The sequence below is a fragment of the Babylonia areolata genome, chromosome 3 (genome assembly GCF_041734735.1).
Source record: "Babylonia areolata isolate BAREFJ2019XMU chromosome 3, ASM4173473v1, whole genome shotgun sequence".
Lineage (NCBI taxonomy): Eukaryota > Metazoa > Mollusca > Gastropoda > Neogastropoda > Buccinidae > Babylonia > Babylonia areolata.
The window spans coordinates 40184558-40201725 of record NC_134878.1 but is presented as its reverse complement, the minus strand read 5'-3'; the positions used below and the strand labels follow the sequence as shown (position 1 = coordinate 40201725).

Genomic DNA, 17168 nt, shown 5'->3' with positions numbered 1-17168 from the left:
GTCCAATCTGCGCACGAAATGTTCGCTGACAGTTGGGGCAGACAAAGACAGGCATATCATTGTCAGGGAGCTTGTTTGCCCGTGACTTTCTGGCCTGCCTCTTCTCAACAGCTGCAGCAGTCCTGTTGGCCTCGCACAACCTGGCGCCTTTGTGCACAGCAGCGCGCCATTTGTCACGGTCCACTGCAGATTCCTCCCAGGAGTCAGGGTTGATATCAAACGCTTTCAAAGAGACTTTCAGAGTATCTCTGAAGCGCTTCTTCTGACCTCCGTGTGATCTCTTCCCTTGTTGCAGCTCGCCATAGAAGAGCCTTTTGGGCAGCCGATGGTCTGGCATGCGCGCCACGTGTCCAGCCCAGCGAAGCTGGGACTGCATCAGGATGGTGAAGATGCTGGGAAGGGTGGCTTTTGCGAGCACCTCTGTGTCTGGGGTCCTGTCTTGCCACTTGATGTTCAGTAGCTTCCTGAGGCATGTTGTGTGGAAGTGGTTCAGCTTCTTGGCATGTCGTTGGTACACTGTCCAAGTTTCGCAGGCGTACAGTAGTGTGGGGAGAACTACTGCTCTGTAGACCTTTAGCTTGGTCTCAAGACTAATGCCTCTTCTGTTCCAGACATTTGCACTGAGTCTACCAAAAGTTGCGCTTGCTCTTGCAATCCTGACGTTCACTTCATCGTCGATGGTCGCATTTCGTGACAGTGTGCTGCCAAGGTATGTGAACCGCTCCACCGCACTGAGTCTCTGACCGTTGACTGTGATGTTGGGCTCAATGTAGGGCTGGCTGATGGAGAACTTCAGTTTTCCTCGTGCTGATGGTAAGGCCGAAGTTCCTGCTGGCAGTGGCAAACTTGTCGACGCTGAGTTGCATGTCAGCTTCAGATCCAGCGTTGAGGGCACAATCATCAGCAAACAAAAAGTCTCTGATGATGTCTGTCATGACCTTCGTTTTTGCTTGAAGCCTTCTGAGGTTAAACAGCTTGCCATCTGTTCGGTACTCTAGGCCGATTCCAACATCGCCATCTCTGAAGGCATCAGTAAGCATTGCAGAGAACATGAGGCTGAACAGCGTTGGAGCCAGGACGCAGCCTCGCTTGACACCATTTGTGACAGCAAAAGGAGCAGATGTTTCACCATTGTCCTGGACTTGAGCCTGCATGCCTTCATGGAATTGGCTGACCAAGGAAATAAATTTCCGAGGGCATCCGTACTTGGCCATGATCTTCCACAGTCCCTCTCTACTCACGGTGTCGAAGGCCTTAGTGAGGTCGACATAGGTGGAGAACAGATCAGCATTTTGCTCCTGACATTTCTCTTGCAGCTGCCTTGCAGCAAACACCATGTCAGTGGTTCCGCGCTCTTTCCGGAATCCACATTGGCTCTCAGGCAAATGACCTTGGTCAAGGTGTGCTGTGAGGCGGTTAAGTAGGATCCTGGCAAGTATCTTGCCTGCAATGGAGAGCAAGGAAATGCCCCGATTGTTATCACAGGCTTGCCGGTTCCCCTTTCGCTTGTACAAGTGAATGATAGATGCATCTTTGAAATCCTGGGGGATCGTCTCTTCTTTCCACATGAGTGAGTACAGCTGATGAAGCTTCTCAGTCAGCACAGTGCCTCCATCCTTGTAGACCTCTGCTGGTATGGAGTCTGAGCCAGGTGCTTTGCCACTGGATAGCAGACGGATTGCTTTCTGGGTCTCAAGAAGTGTTGGCGGATCGTCCAGTGCTTCGTTGGTGGGGACTTGTGGGAGACAGTCTATGGCTTCATCATTTATGGAGGAAGGGCGATTTAAGACACTGTTGAAGTGCTCAGCCCATCGTTCGAGAATGTTCTCCTTCTCGGTGATCAAGGTATTCCCATCTGCACTGAGGAGGGGGGATGATCCTGAGGATGTGGGGCCGTAGACTTCTTTTAAGGCATCATAGAACCTCTTCATATCGTGCCTGTCAGCATATCCCTGGATCTCATCAGCTTTGTCACTCAGCCACTTATCCTGCATCTGGCGTAACTTTTGCTGAACAGTCCTGCGGATGGCATTGTATGCATCCTTTTTTGATGTGGACTTTGGGTTGCACAGATGGGCTTGATGCAGACGGCGTTTCTCATCCAGAAGCTGCTTGATTTCATCACAGTTTTCATCAAACCAGTCTTTGTGCTTTCTGGTCATGGGTCCCAGGGTCTCTGAAGCTGTACTATAGATCAGCTCACGCAGGGTCCTCCAGTCAGACTCCACATTCTGGTTGTCCAGAGAGGCGGATTCCAGACGATCTTCCAGCAGCTCCACAAAGGACTGTTTGATGGTGATGCTTTTCAGCTTAGCGATGTTGAGCCGTTTTGGAGCCTTCTGGCCTTGGGGGCATCTCTTGGGTTGGATTCGAATATTCAGCTTCGAGACTACAAGGCGATGGTCTGTCCAACACTCGGCGCCGCACATGGTCTTTGTTACACGTACATCTTGCCTATCCCTTTTCCTGACGATGACATAATCGATTAGATGCCAGTGCTTTGAGCGAGGGTGCATCCATGACGTCCTGTTACGGGTAGGGAGGCAGAAAACTGTGTTGGTTATCAGCAGTTCGTGCTCTGCACAGGTCTGAAGCAAAAGCAATCCATTTGGGTTGCAGTGGCCCACACCGTGCTTTCCAATCACTCCATCCCAGGAGATGTAGTCAGAGCCAACTCTAGCATTGAAGTCCCCAAGAATGATGAGCTTGTCTGCTTTAGGGATGGCAGCAATGACAGAGTGAAGGTCCTCGTAGAACTTCGCCTTCACTTCATCCGGGTTGGTCATGGTTGGGGCGTAGGCACTGACAATGGTGAGGTGCTTCTGGCCAGATGCCAGTGGGAGTTTCATGGTCATAAGCCTATCGTTGACTCCCTTTGGGATTCCAGCTAGCTTGCTGACAAGTGCTGTTTTTACTGCAAAACCAACGCCAGCCTCACGTCGCTCTTCGCTTCCTCGTCCACTCCAGAAGAAGGTGTAACCAGATCCCCATTCACAGAGCTCGCCTTCGCCTGCAAGCCGAGTCTCACTCAAGGCTGCGATGTCGATGTTGTATCTGGCGAGTTCGGATGCAACTAGTGCTGTTCTCCTTTGGGGTCTGTCCGCGTTATCTCTGTCCAGGAGAGTCCTTATGTTCCAAGCACCAATGGTGAGAGGAACGATCCTTGTTTTTTTCTTTTCTTTCTCTTTGTTTCGACCGCTGATGTAGGGTCCCCGCCAGCCGCGGTATGCTGGCCAGGGTGATATGGAGCAGGCAATTTTTAGGGCACCTTTTCTAGCCCCTTCCTCATGCCAGGGAGGTGAGCAGTGCGTTCCTAAAGAGGGCTGCTCAGACGCTCAGACGGCTGCCGAGCTCTATCGCTGCTCCTGTCGACGAAGAACGACCCTATGGCCTGAGCCGCCTGCGTGCAGGTCTGCGGCTGCGACTGCCAGTGTACCCACACCTGTCGTTTCGTCGCTCGCCTGTCGCCACAGGACTTGGGGGTGATGAAATGATGAAGGATGAAAGGTCATTTTGGATGACTGATGACTTGCGCGATGAGTTTGTTTAAAGTGAAGAGGAGTTGCGCAACGTCGACCTCACTCTCTCGTCCGGGTCCACCAATTTCCAGTGGCAAGACTAAGTCGAGACGACTGGAGGATGAGCACGGATGCAGTGGATGACCAAGATATCCTTTCGGTGTCTCATCTTGCTCTCTGCACTCCACAGTGCGTTGCTGTAATCGCCTTCCTCTCCGTTGAACCGATAGGTTTCTTCCGCAGATTCTGCCGGATCCAGACTTCGCATACATGGGTAGACACACCCCGGAGGCCAACTGCGTGTGGCATGCACACAGCACAGTGGAGCTAGATGGCCGTCGGTGGCTCTCCTGAGCCGACGCCCTTTTATGGATCTCCATAAGGGTGTCTAGCCACCCGCCTCACCAGTCCCAGAAGGGAGCGGTGGAAGTGCCGGTTTAGTCGTCGGCAACCCGACCCTGAACAGGTTGTACTGGATTACAGGTTACCAGTAGCAGATCTAATGACCTGACCTGACTACAAGTAGCATCGATCCCAGAAAAGACAATAAACTATATAAATACTCTCTTGTATAGATTCCTGTGGAAGAAAAAATATAACAATAAAAGAGCATTTGAGAAAGTGAAACAGGGAGTTCTGAGTCTCAACAAAGCACACGGAGGCCTAAATATGATAAATGTTGAACACCAACAACAAATGTACTTGGTAAAATGGGCAGTAAAATTCCTCAACGAAGAAAAAGCACAATGGAGCATCCTTGCAAAACAAAATATTGCACCTTTTGAGAACGCACACTGTGCTTTTAACTAATGTCGCTCCAAAAGAAATAAAACACTTAGAAAAGGTACAATCAGTCTTCTGGAGAGATGTGCTAAAAACAGTAGCGTCCTTTAACAAGAATAGACTGACAGACAACATAAAAACGGAACCTCTTTGGAACAATAAACATATAAAATACAAAGGAAATACCTTGTTCTTCATAAAGTGGAGCAAAGCGGGTTTTTCCGTCGTGCAAGACCTATGGCTAAATGGAAACCTCTTAACGTACCAAGAAGTTTCAGAAAGAATTGGTCCTCAGCCAAACCTGTTATTTGAGTACAACGCAATCATAAATGCACTACCACGTGCGTGGAAACTTCAGTTAGCACATGATAATCTAAAGGAAGACATTCCGTATAATATAGCAACTGAAGAAGGAAACGTAACCACCCTGTCTAATAAACAAATCAGGAAAATATTTGCCCTTCAAAAAAACCATGAAATTTGTGCGGTGCAATTCTGGAGACGAACATTAGATATCAATACTCAAGATTATTTCAGCTTAGCCTATGAATGCACGCAGGAAACTCGACTGAGGTTATTACATTTCAAATTCATACACAACATCTACCCAACAAACATCATGCTACAAAAAATGGGTGTTACAGATACTAACAAATGCCATTGGTGCCAAGAAACCGACTACATTGAACATGCATTCTATGCATGTCCCAAGCTCACCACTTTCTGGACCAACGTTAAACAATTTATACTTACTAAGTATAACACTTGGATCCCAATGAACGAGAAGATAGCAATATTTGGTGCAACTAAAACTGATATATTATCAAATTCAAAAAGAAAACAAGTAAATATTATCTTATTGGTTGCAAGCTTGCTATCTCCAAATTTAAATACGGCAAATGTAAGAATCTTGAACTTATATTCGAAACAGAGCTGCACATTAGAAATCTGGAAGGAATATAAAAAAATTATTAAAAACAAAAACAAAAACAAAAAACAACACACACACACACACACACACACACACACACACACACACACACAACAAAAACTAAAACAAAACAAAACAAAAAAACAAAAACAAAAACGAGTGACCATGTGGTCACATCAAACATATACGTATTGTTCTTGCATAGTTATAGTGCCTCCAGAGAGAGAGAGAGAGAGAGAGAGAGAGCCTAGTTTTCTCTTTCAGACACTGTAATTGTGTGCGGGGTCATTGTGTGTGTCATGTTTTTTTTCTTTCGTGTTGCATGATATTGAAGACTATGGATAATGTCATTGGGAAGATCTGTTATAAGGAAATGGGGAAAAAAAGGAAATGAAAATAAAGAAGAGAGAGGGAAAAAAAAAAAGATAACAGAAAGAAAGGAGAAAAATGATGACGGAAGAAAAAGAAGGAAAAAAAAAACGAAAAAAAGAGAGAGAGAAAGAAAAAAGAAAAAAAAGAAAAAAAGAAACGAAAATCTTCCATGGATGCTGAGACAGCCCTGCACATTTGCAGAACTTGAACACATCCTCTGATTTCTCCTAAAAAAAAAAAAAAAAAAAAAATTAAAAATAAAATAGTAAAGCTGTAAAATCTTTATCTTAAAATATATTGTTAAATTTGGAACTAAAACAAGTTTTGAATTTTTTTTCCTTTTCATTCTATGAAGGATTAAAATCTGCATTGAAATATGTGAAATGTACAGAAAAAAACTGGAAACTGGAAACCAAAAAATCTTAATAACATAGCCTGCTATACAATCTCTAAAATGTGTTGTTAAAATGGTTTTTCTTCTAATAACTGCAAAATATGATTATATATTGTTAAAACAGGAGTTTGTTCTTTTTTTCCTAAAATAACAGAGTTGCCAAATCCCAAATCTTTAAAATGTATTGTTAAAACTGGAAAAAGCACACAATAAAACATAGCTGTAAAATGTATTGTTTAAATTTGAAATTAAAAAAAAAAGATATTTTTAATTTTGTTTTCTTTCCTCTTCATTCTAGTACAGTAGCAGACTAAAATATAAGGTGTAAAATATGCAGAAGAATTCATTATTGTTAAAATTGGGAGTTTGGAGAATGTTCATATCGTTACAGACTGGAAGCTTCTTAATAGTGTGTAAAATATATGTAGTATAGTCAGTAAAATCTGTTAAATCTACAGTTAAAAGTGGAATGAATCTTTTCAATAAAAGAGCCATAAAATCTGTAAAATGTATTGCTAAAACTGGCATAATATTTTTTAACAATACAGCAGTAAACCTGTAACATGTCTTAAAAGCAGCTTACTTTTTCCAAATAGCATAGCTGTAAAATCTTCAAAATGTTGTATTTTTTTTAACTGAAATTAAAAAAAGCACAGATGAAATTAATCTTTTCAATAAAATAGCCATAAAATCTGTAATATGTATTATTAAAACTGGCATTTAGAAAATTAACAATGCAGCAGTAAAGCTTGTAATATGTTTTAAAAGTAGATTTTTTCCTCAAACAACGTAACTGTAAAATTTTCAAAATGTATTAATAAAACTGAAATTAAAAAGCATAGATATAAATGGCATTGTTAAAACTGAAATAAAGAAAAATTACATTTTTCATTGCTTTTGTCTTTTCTATTCTTTCTAGTGGACAGTAAAATCTGCAGTAAAATTCTATATTGTTTAATTTGGAGTTTGTTTAAAAATTGGAGGTGGTCCATAAAAGTCAGTAAAATACATAAAATGTATAGTCTGTAAAATCTGTAAAATTTGTAGTTAAAACTAGATTTTTAAACAACATAGTTGTAAAATCTGTATGATGTTTTAAAGTAAAATATTTAGCTTATTTTTCATCTTTTCTTTTTTTTAAATGTGGATCTAAAACCTGTAAAATCTATTGTTAAAAGTGGGTGGGTTTTTTTCATTTCTTTTTCTTTTTTGTTCTGTTTTCCTCCTTCCTTCCTTTTTGGTTTTTCTTTTTCTTTTTCTGACCACATCTTATGCAGTGTTGCCTTCTGACCAGAAATTACAGAAAAAAAACTGGAAACTGGAAACCAAAAAATCTTAATAACATAGCCTGCTATACAATCTCTAAAATGTGTTGTTAAAATGGTTTTTCTTCTAATAACATAACTGCAAAATCTGCAAAATATAATTATATATTGTTAAAACAGGAGTTTCTTCTTTTTTCCCCAAAATAACAGAGTTGCCAAATCCCAGATCTTTAAAATGTATTGTTAAAACTGGAAAAAAACACAAAACATAGCTGTAAAATGTATTGTTGAAATTTGAAATAAAAAAACAAGATATTTTTAATTTTGTTTTCTTTCCTCTTCATTCTAGTACAGTAGCAGACTAAAACATAAGGTGTAAAATATGCAGAAGAATTCATTATTGTTAAAATTGGGAGTTTGGAGAATGTTCATATCATCACAGACTGAAAGCTTCTTAATAGTGTGTAAAATATATGTAATATAGTCAGTAAAATCTGTTAAATCTACAGTTAAAAGTCACGGTTCCTTTGGAGTGGGGAAAATGAATGAGAATGGACAGCGACTACTTGAGTTTTGTACCTGCCATGAACTGTGCATCGCCAACTCCTTCTTCAAGACGAAACCCCAACACAAAGTCTCCTGGAGGCACCCGTGCTCAAAACAATGGCACCAACTGGATCTGATCCTAGTAAGACGAGCTGCCATCAAAAACCTTCTCCACACTCGCTCTTACCACAGCACAGACACGGACCACTCTCTGGTATGCTGCAAGATCAGACTGCAACCAAAGAAGTTCCACTGCTCAAAGAAACAAGGGAACTCTCGCATTGACGTCAGCAAGATGTCTCTGCCAGACCATGTAGAACAGTTCGCAGAGGCCTTTGAGAGAGAATTCGATGCATTGCAGACTAGAGACTCTGCCACAGAAAGATGGGAAATGCTATGAGACACCATGCACTGCATTGCTATGGCCACCTTTGGGAAGAAAACCGCGAAGTCCCACGACTGGTTTGAGGCCAAATCATCAGAGATGACTCCCATTACTGAGGTCAAGCGTGCTGCACTCACTGAGTACAAACAGTCACCCAGTGAGAAGAACCTGCAAATCCTCAGGGCCACCAGGAGTAAGGTTCAGTTTAACGCCAGGCGATGTGCAAATGAGTACTGGAGTACTCTGTGAAGAGATACAGAATGCTGCTGAAAGAGGCAACTTTGGTTACACAAGTGAGTCAATGACAGTGAATGAGAAGTGCCTCTGTCTTATTATCATTTAGTTTGAGTTTGTGATCTGTCATCCATGATCTGACATCTGTGATGCATGACTGTAAAGTCTGTGTGGTCTGACCTATTTGTGTAGGGTGCATTTGTATTCTCCCACAACACTACTAAAGATGTCACAAAGTCTGGAATATCTGTTTATAAAAGATTCATGAATTGATTTACCCAAATTTGTACTTAGTGACAGACTTGTATTCAAATCAATCTATCTTCTTTTTTTCTTCCCCCCCCCCCCCCCCCCCCCCTTCAGTCTGTGAAGGGTCATCGGGGCATCGCAGAGAACAACTGTTTACCAGACTTCTCCAAGTCTAATTTTTCATCTAGGTTTCATTCAACATGGTATACCATGTTTATGTTATTGCGATCTGTTTTGGTCAGAAAATGAATACCTAAGCTGAAGGCTACATTTGTTTGTCTTTTTGCTGGATTATCCACTTCCCTTTTTTTTCTTTTTTTTAAAATTTTTTTAATAACACATTTCCTTTGTGGGATGAAGTGCATATCACAAGCGTCTTGAAGGCCTTGCCTCTCTTATATCTAGTGACACACACTTGTATTCTAAAGCTATCTCCATCGTCTATTCCTTCGGCCTCTTTAGTCACTGGGGTAGCACACAAAGAAGAACTGTTCACCAGACTGTTTGAAGTCTGTGGGTTCAGTGTCAAAGCCCCGGTCTTTACAAATAGCTTTTTTCTGTTTGCTGTTTCCTACTTTCCATGTGAAATTGGTGTCAAAACTCTTGATGACAAGGATTATCCTTTGGGGCCCCAATTCCATAGAGTATAAGCTGTAGGTTTTCCCTGTGGGATCTGTCAAAGGCCTTATCCAAATCTATCACATGGCCACACCAATATAGTTTTCTTTTCTTTATTGATATCAGATCATATGGGCCAATGTGCTGCTTAATGGTCTATGGACAGGGGTATCAGCAGTGATGGTGGTGACAATCAACTTGGACTTTTTGGTGCTTATTTCTATGCCGTATCTGTTTAATCCAGTCTTTTAACAATCTAAGTTTTGTGCCTGCCATGATATCTGTGAAGCCAAGGTTCATGGTGGTTCTCTCCCAAGTGCTGACAAGATCCTCGTGAGAGTCAGTCAGACATGTATTACATTTCCCCAAATCGTCAAGATTTCTAGTTTAGGTACAAAATCTGATTTTGAAAGTGATCCCTCACCTGTCAGCAGCAGTGGCCCCATATCCTGGAACCCATTGGTATCTACCACAACCTTGGTGTCGCTGGTCTCCATCCTCAGTGGGCTGCCTGAAACCTAAGAAACTCATGGCATTCGCGTCACACCAAACCTGAGATTTTAATTCTGCTCCCACATCTGACCAATCATGGCTCACAACACTACAGCGCAAGTCAGATGAGCTGATTACATATGCACTTAACCCCCTCTGTCACTTAACCTCTCAACTAGTACTGGGGTTTTTTGGGTTTTTTACTGAGGAAGTTTTGAGTTTGACCATGACAGTTAGGTCACACTGTTTACTGATGTTGACTGATGTTTACATTGGTGTTGTCACTCTGATGACTGGTGTAGACAGGCCATGGTGTGGTCACATTGTTGACTGATGATGACCATGGTGTGGTCATGTTTTTGACTGATGATAACCATGGTGTGGTCATGTTATTGACTGATGATAACCATCAAAATCAAATCAAAATCAAATCAAATCAAAAAAACATTATTAATCCACATGGAAATTAATGTGTGTAATCTCAGGCTCGTTGTGGACACCAACATAAAAATGAACATGTGTTTACAATACACTAAAACAAGTCAGATATAAACTCTCAGTAGCTGGCTAAAACAACCCCACACCCATACACCCCCACACATGCGCACACATTAAGACAATAAAGTATTGCACAACAATGTATACCGACAGAAAACATCCAGCAAGTAAAATATAAATATTTAACTCTCACCCTCACCCCCACACACATACATGTAAAGACAAGGTAGTGTACAACAATGTTAAAAAAAATCTAATAAATAGATCGTATATAAATGTAAAATGCACACACACACACACACACACACACACACACATTCACACGTTATGACAATAATGTATTGCACAACAATGTAAACAAATAAAAACATCCAGCGTATTAGAACATCCATCAAATAAATCGTGTTTATAAGTAAAATGCACACACGCACACACACAATCACACACACACACATGCACACACACACACACACACATGCATGAACGCTTGTGTGCCCTCACCCTCTCACAACACATATCACGCCAATAAAATCAGTAAACTAACATAAAGATACATGAAATCCATTAAATCACAAGCACGTACACACAAAGTAACGCTTGCCTGTGCTCAGCCACACAGTCCCACGCAGAATGTCTGTGCCCATGCACTCGCCCACCGTAGAGTTCAGGTGGTTCTGGGAGGGAGGGGGGGGGGGGGGCAGGTTTGTGTCACAGTCCTATGAGTGAGTGTATTGATTGCTTTGATTGTGTGCGCGAATAGCTGAAGGAATGAATGAGCTAATGTAACGAGATGTTCTTGAGCGTGGAGCTATGAACCTGCCACTTCTGTCCAATCGTCGACAATTAATGTCATCGTGTAGTGGGTGTGTTTCGTCTGTCAAAATTGTTTTCAGTCAATTTTCTATTGTACATGTTGCTAAAGGTGTCTTGTCTTTTACCCACCACCCCACCCGCTTTCCTAATGACTTTTTCCAACCTGTATTTGTTGTGTTGGTCAAGTTTGCACCCCTGCACCCTATTGACTGATGTTGGCCATGGTGTGGTCATATTATTGACTGATGATGGCCATGGTGTGGTCATGTTGTTGACTGATGATGGCCATGGTGTGGTCATGTTGTTGACTGATGATGACCATGGTGTGGTCATGTTATTGACTGACGATGACCATGGTGTGGTCATGTTGTTGACTGATGATGACCATGGTGTGGTCATGTTATTGACTGATGTTGGCCATGGTGTGGTCATGTTGTTGACTGATGATGGCCATGGTGTGGTCATGTTATTGACTGATGATGACCATGGTGTGGTCATATTATTGACTGACGATGACCATGGTGTGGTCATGTTGTTGACTGATGATGGCCATGGTGTGGTCATGTTGTTGACTGACGATGACCATGGTGTTGTCAGCCCCAGGTATCAGAGCTGAGCACCATGGACAGGGATGAGCTGCAGGCCACGCTGGACCCCCTCAAACAGCGACTGGTCTCCGTGCAGAGTGATGCCAGGGAGACTCTGGACAAGGTCAGTCATTTGTCCACTTGATAAGAGGAAAGTTGCTATCACAGTGTTTCCATTCATGTCAGAGCTTGAAACATCATTACTGCATATCTATATTTGGAAGAAGCATGGTATTAAGGTATTCCAGGAAATCTAATCCAGGCAAGAAATGTGCCATTGAATATTACAGGCTTGAATCCTCCCTTCCACTGCAAATATGGTCTGGTGTATGGCAAGAGGAACTTTGGAAACAGACAGATGATGACTGAGAAAACTGTGGAGGAAAGACAAAGAGGGGTCGCAGTTTTTCACTGAAAGGATGATAGGAGAAAAAGTGAAATGGAGATGGGTTTGAGGACTACCAAGCATGACAGTAAGCACTGGATATGAGGGAGACTTCAGGATTAACAAAAGCACAAAAAAACTTACACTAGTTCTGTCCTGTATGCCAGTTGATGAATGTCAGGTGTGATTGTGTAAGATGTTGATTACAGTGAGCTGACATGACTGTGGCTGTGTAAGATGTTCATTACAGTAGGTCAGCATGACTGTGGCTGTGCAAGGAGATAGTGATGACAGTGAGTGGACATGACTGTGGCTGTGTAAGGAGATGTATAGTGATGACAGTGAGTGGACATGACTGTGGCTGTGTAAGGAGATATATAGTGATGACAGTGAGTGGACATGACTGTGGCTGTGCAAGGAGATATATAGTGATGACAGTGAGTGGACATGACTGTGGCTGTGTAAGGAGATGTATAGTGATGACAGTGAGTGGACATGACTGTGGCTGTGCAAGGAGATGGTGATGACAGTGAGTGGACATGACTGTGGCTGTGCAAGGAGATAGTGATAACAGTGAGTGGACATGACTGTGGCTGTGTAAGGAGATGTATAGTGATGACAATGAGTGGACATGACTGTGGCTGTGTAAGGAGATAGTGATGACAATCAGTGGACATGACTGAGGCTGTGCAAGGAGATAGTGATGACAGTGAGTGGACATGACTGTGGCTGTGTAAGGAGATAGTGATGAAAATGAGTGGACATGACTGTGGCTGTGTAAGGAGATAGTGATGACAATGAGTGGACATGACTGTGGCTGTGTAAGGAGATAGTGATGACAATGAGTGGACATGACTGTGGCTGTGCAAGGAGATAGTGATGACAGTGAGTGGACATGACTGTGGCTGTGCAAGGAGATAGTGATGACAGTGAGTGGACATGACTGTGGCTGTGTAAGGAGATTTATAGTGATGATAGTGAGTGGACATGACTGTGGTTGTGTAAGGAGATATATAGTGATGACAGTGAGTGGACATGACTGTGGCTGTGTAAGGAGATATATAGTGATGACAGTGAGTGGACATGACTGTGGCTGTGTAAGGAGATTTATAGTGATGATAGTGAGTCGACATGACTGTGGTTGTGTAAGGAGATATATAGTGATGACAGTGAGTGGACATGACTGTGGTTGTGCAAGGTGATATATAGTGATGACAGTGAGTGGACATGACTGTGGCTGTGCAAGGAGATAGTGATGACAGTGAGTGGACACGACTGTGGCTGTGCAAGGAGATAGTGATGACAGTGAGTGGACATGACTGTGGTTGTGTAAGGAGATATATAGTGATGACAGTGAGTGGACATGACTGTGGCTGTGCACGGTGATATATAGTGATGACAGTGAGTGGACATGACTGTGGCTGTGCAAGGAGATAGTGATGACAGTGAGTGGACATGACTGTGGCTGTGCAAGGAGATAGTGATGACAGTGAGTGGACATGACTGTGGTTGTGTAAGGAGATATATAGTGATGACAGTGAGTGGACATGACTGTGGCTGTGTAAGGAGATAGTGATGACAGTGAGTGGACACGACTGTGGCTGTGTAAGGAGATAGTGATGACAGTGAGTGGACATGACTGTGGTTGTGTAAGGAGATATATAGTGGTGACAGTGAGTGGACATGACTGTGGCTGTGCAAGGTGATATATAGTGATGACAGTGAGTGGACATGACTGTGGCTGTGTAAGGAGATGTATAGTGATGACAGTGAGTGGACATGACTGTGGCTGTGTAAGGAGATGTATAGTGATGACAGTGAGTGGATATGACTGTAGCTGTGTAAGGAGATATATAGTGATGACAGTGAGTGGACATGACTGTGGCTGTGTAAGGAGATATATAGTGATGACAGTGAGTGGACATGACTGTGGCTGTGTAAGGAGATGTATAGTGATGACAGTGAGTGGACATGAGTATTGATGTGTTGCAGGCCAACCAGGGACTGGTGCAGACAGAGCAGCTGCAGGAGTCAGTAGACACATTGGGCACTGATGCTGCTGAAGTCGATTCCCTAGCCCGAGAACAAGTTATCAGTGCTGAGGGTGAGAGCTCTGAGTCTGGCATCACTGCTGCCATCTTCTCTGCCTTTTCCTTACCACACCAATTTTATCTCATTTTGTCAATATCTGTAAATGTCCAGCTCTCTGCTTCCATGTTCCGTTTACTCCTTACACTGACTTTCAGTCTCATTGTTTGTCTCTTTTTTTGTATCTCTGTGACTGATTTGTCTGGGTCCTGTGTTAGTTAATTGTATCTCAGTGTCGGTGGAAAAAAAATCAGATAAATGATCTTATGAAAAACCATGTAAGAGACATGGCCTTTTGGTCAGTTAATGTTTTACATGTTTGACAGCAGTATTAGATTCTTTTCTTGGTGATAAGTCTCTCTTAACTTCTTCAGTGCCGGGTGACATATGTATACTAAACAAAGATGCTCCCTATTTGACCATGACATACATATATGTGTGTGTCATTTCAGAATTTTTCGCATTTATATTTTAAAGTCGTTGTGTCCCAATAGCCACCAGTCAGAAAGCTTGATATGTTGAGTTACATTATCCATGAGGAGCAATAACCAGCCGTGCTGTGTATGGTACCATGAGGAGCAATAACCAGCCGTGCTGTGTATGGTACCATGAGGAGCAATAACCAGCCGTGCTGTGTATGGTACCATGAGGAGCAATAACCAGTCGTGCTGTGTGTGGTACCATGAGGAGCAATAACCAGCCGTGCTGTGTATGGTACCATGAGGAGCAATAACCAGCCGTGCTGTGTATGGTACCATGAGGAGCAATAACCAGTCGTGCTGTGTGTGGTACCATGAGGAGCAATAACCAGCCGTGCTGTGTATGGTACCATGAGGAGCAATAACCAGTCGTGCTGTGTGTGGTACCGTGAGGAGCAATAACCAGTCATGCTGTGTGTGGTACCATGAGGAGCAATAACCAGTCGTCCTGTGTATGGTACCATGAGGAGCAATAACCAGCCATGCTGTGTATGGTACCATGAGGAGCAATAACCAGTCGTGCTGTGTATGGTACTGTCACGTGACCGGTCCCACCTACAACCCGACAGGCCCCGCGCAATCTAATAAAAGAAAATTTAAGAAAAAATGGGTCTCCGGATCCTCGCACGCTCAATTAAATGCAGCCAACACCAAGAATTTGTACACAATACCACACTTTATTCACTCACTCACACGGATATACTGACAACCAAAACAGCAGTGGGGCCTAACTATTTCCCTTAATCCCCCCTCCACTCCCCAAACTTACTAACCCGCTAATTCGAATCGCCACATCATAAGTGGGAATGAGGGAAAAATAAATGAGTAAATCACATTCGCTCGAACACGTACACTCACCCCTCTTATGCACTGCTCTCACACATACACACGCATCCTCTACCGTCCATGTACGACTCGCATTAGTTCCGAACACACAGGTCCTTGTCACAAACAAAGCACGATGCCGGCGACCACTGGGAGTTCTAGTCTTTCTGTAGACAGGGGGGTGTAAAGCGGCGATTGTTGTATACGTTGGGGACACCCCTGTGACAGTCTCAGGGTATCACGGGTGCAGGGAGGGATGTGGATGTCCAGGACAACGGCGGACCACTCTTCCGAGCTGTAAAAAGACTCGAGTCAAGAGTCAAGCAAAAATTAAAAAAACAAAAAACAGTACATGTGCTAAAGCAGACACACAGAGGGGTTTCGCACACACTTACATGTACAGCTGAACGCCTTAATACAACCGTAAAAAACAAAACAAAAACAATAGCAGAATGTGTGCACACAGATATACAAAATCAGAATCCACAAGGATTAGCAGGGGCACACTGCACTGAAATTAAAGTATGTATCTCAAAATGCAATAATAACAACAACACCAAAAACCTGAAATATATGTCAACGTTCGCTCCCTGTCTATAGAAAAATAACAACAAAACTAGCATTCTTCACCCTTCTAACCTGACTCACCTCAAGAGCTTGTGAAAAAAAATAATACGGGAGATTAAATCCCTGGAACTAGGACGTAATTCCAGACCTCCTGGTCGGACATGGACCCAGGAAATGTAGTGGCACTGGAGGCCCCAAACCCGAACTGAATCGGTAAAAAAAACAACCCCTCACTCCAAAACGAATGGAGCAGGAACAGCCCCACACAGTGACTAGTGCGGCGTTGACGACCATTGGTCCTTCCCTTCTTCCGGTCCCACAATTCCTTGCTGCGATGCATGCTTCCATTTCCGCCCCAGTACCCCACAACAAAATCGTCAGACAACAGGTTCGTGTTTAGAGCCAAGTCGAAGTGAAACTCTTGGCCGTCGGCGCGAAGCCCGCAAAACACACTGTTCTTCCCCAGTTGATCTGACCCGTCGAGGTAGATTCTGTATGAATTGTCTTTATCAAACTTGTAGTTGAGCTAAACAACCGGCAGATATGCATGCACGAGAAAAAGAAAACATCAACCTGAGCTGACTAGAGGGAGGGAAGGAGCACACGCTCATTCGCGCGTACACACGCACATGTGCACGCACGCATAGAAATAAAGAAAGAAAGAAGGGAACAAGAAAAAACAAAACAAAGCAAACAGCGAAAATCATGACGTATTCGAGGGGTCAAGTTGACCCAAATTCCTTCTTTTTTTTTTTCAACGCTACACTGTCGCACGCGACAGTTTCCCCCCTCCTTAAAAGTGTCGATCTCAAATCTAAGATTCACACTTACAGCCATGCACGGCTGACATGCTTCGTCAATTACTTGAATTGTAAAATAATTATGTGAAACAAAACACAAGAAATGGTAAACGCTGTGCACCGTCCCCGCTCAACAGACCAACGGATCAAGCGTTCCAACCATCCGCTAGGGCTAAATCTGCATCGCATGGAGAAACAGTGGGACAAGGCTAACACACCGATCAACCCCGGTGCAGCGACTCGGCATGAGTCAAACCTCCAGTTACTGCCCAGTCCTACTCAGGTAGTCTGCCCCCAAGTTGTCGACACCCTTGATGTGTCTGAAGGTGAAGCTGTGAG

At 43.2% G+C, this 17168-nt stretch overlaps 1 protein-coding gene across 1 annotated transcript in view; it reads left to right on the top strand.

The window, feature by feature from the left end:
* The window catches only part of LOC143279982 (laminin subunit alpha-like), a 305618-nt gene that overhangs the window by 163652 nt on the left and 124798 nt on the right, over positions 1-17168 (top strand). The window contains exons 45-46 of the mRNA XM_076584380.1: positions 11696-11809; positions 14063-14174. Of these exons, the coding sequence (XP_076440495.1) occupies positions 11696-11809; positions 14063-14174 (226 nt within the window). The remainder of the gene's footprint in view (positions 1-11695; positions 11810-14062; positions 14175-17168) is intronic.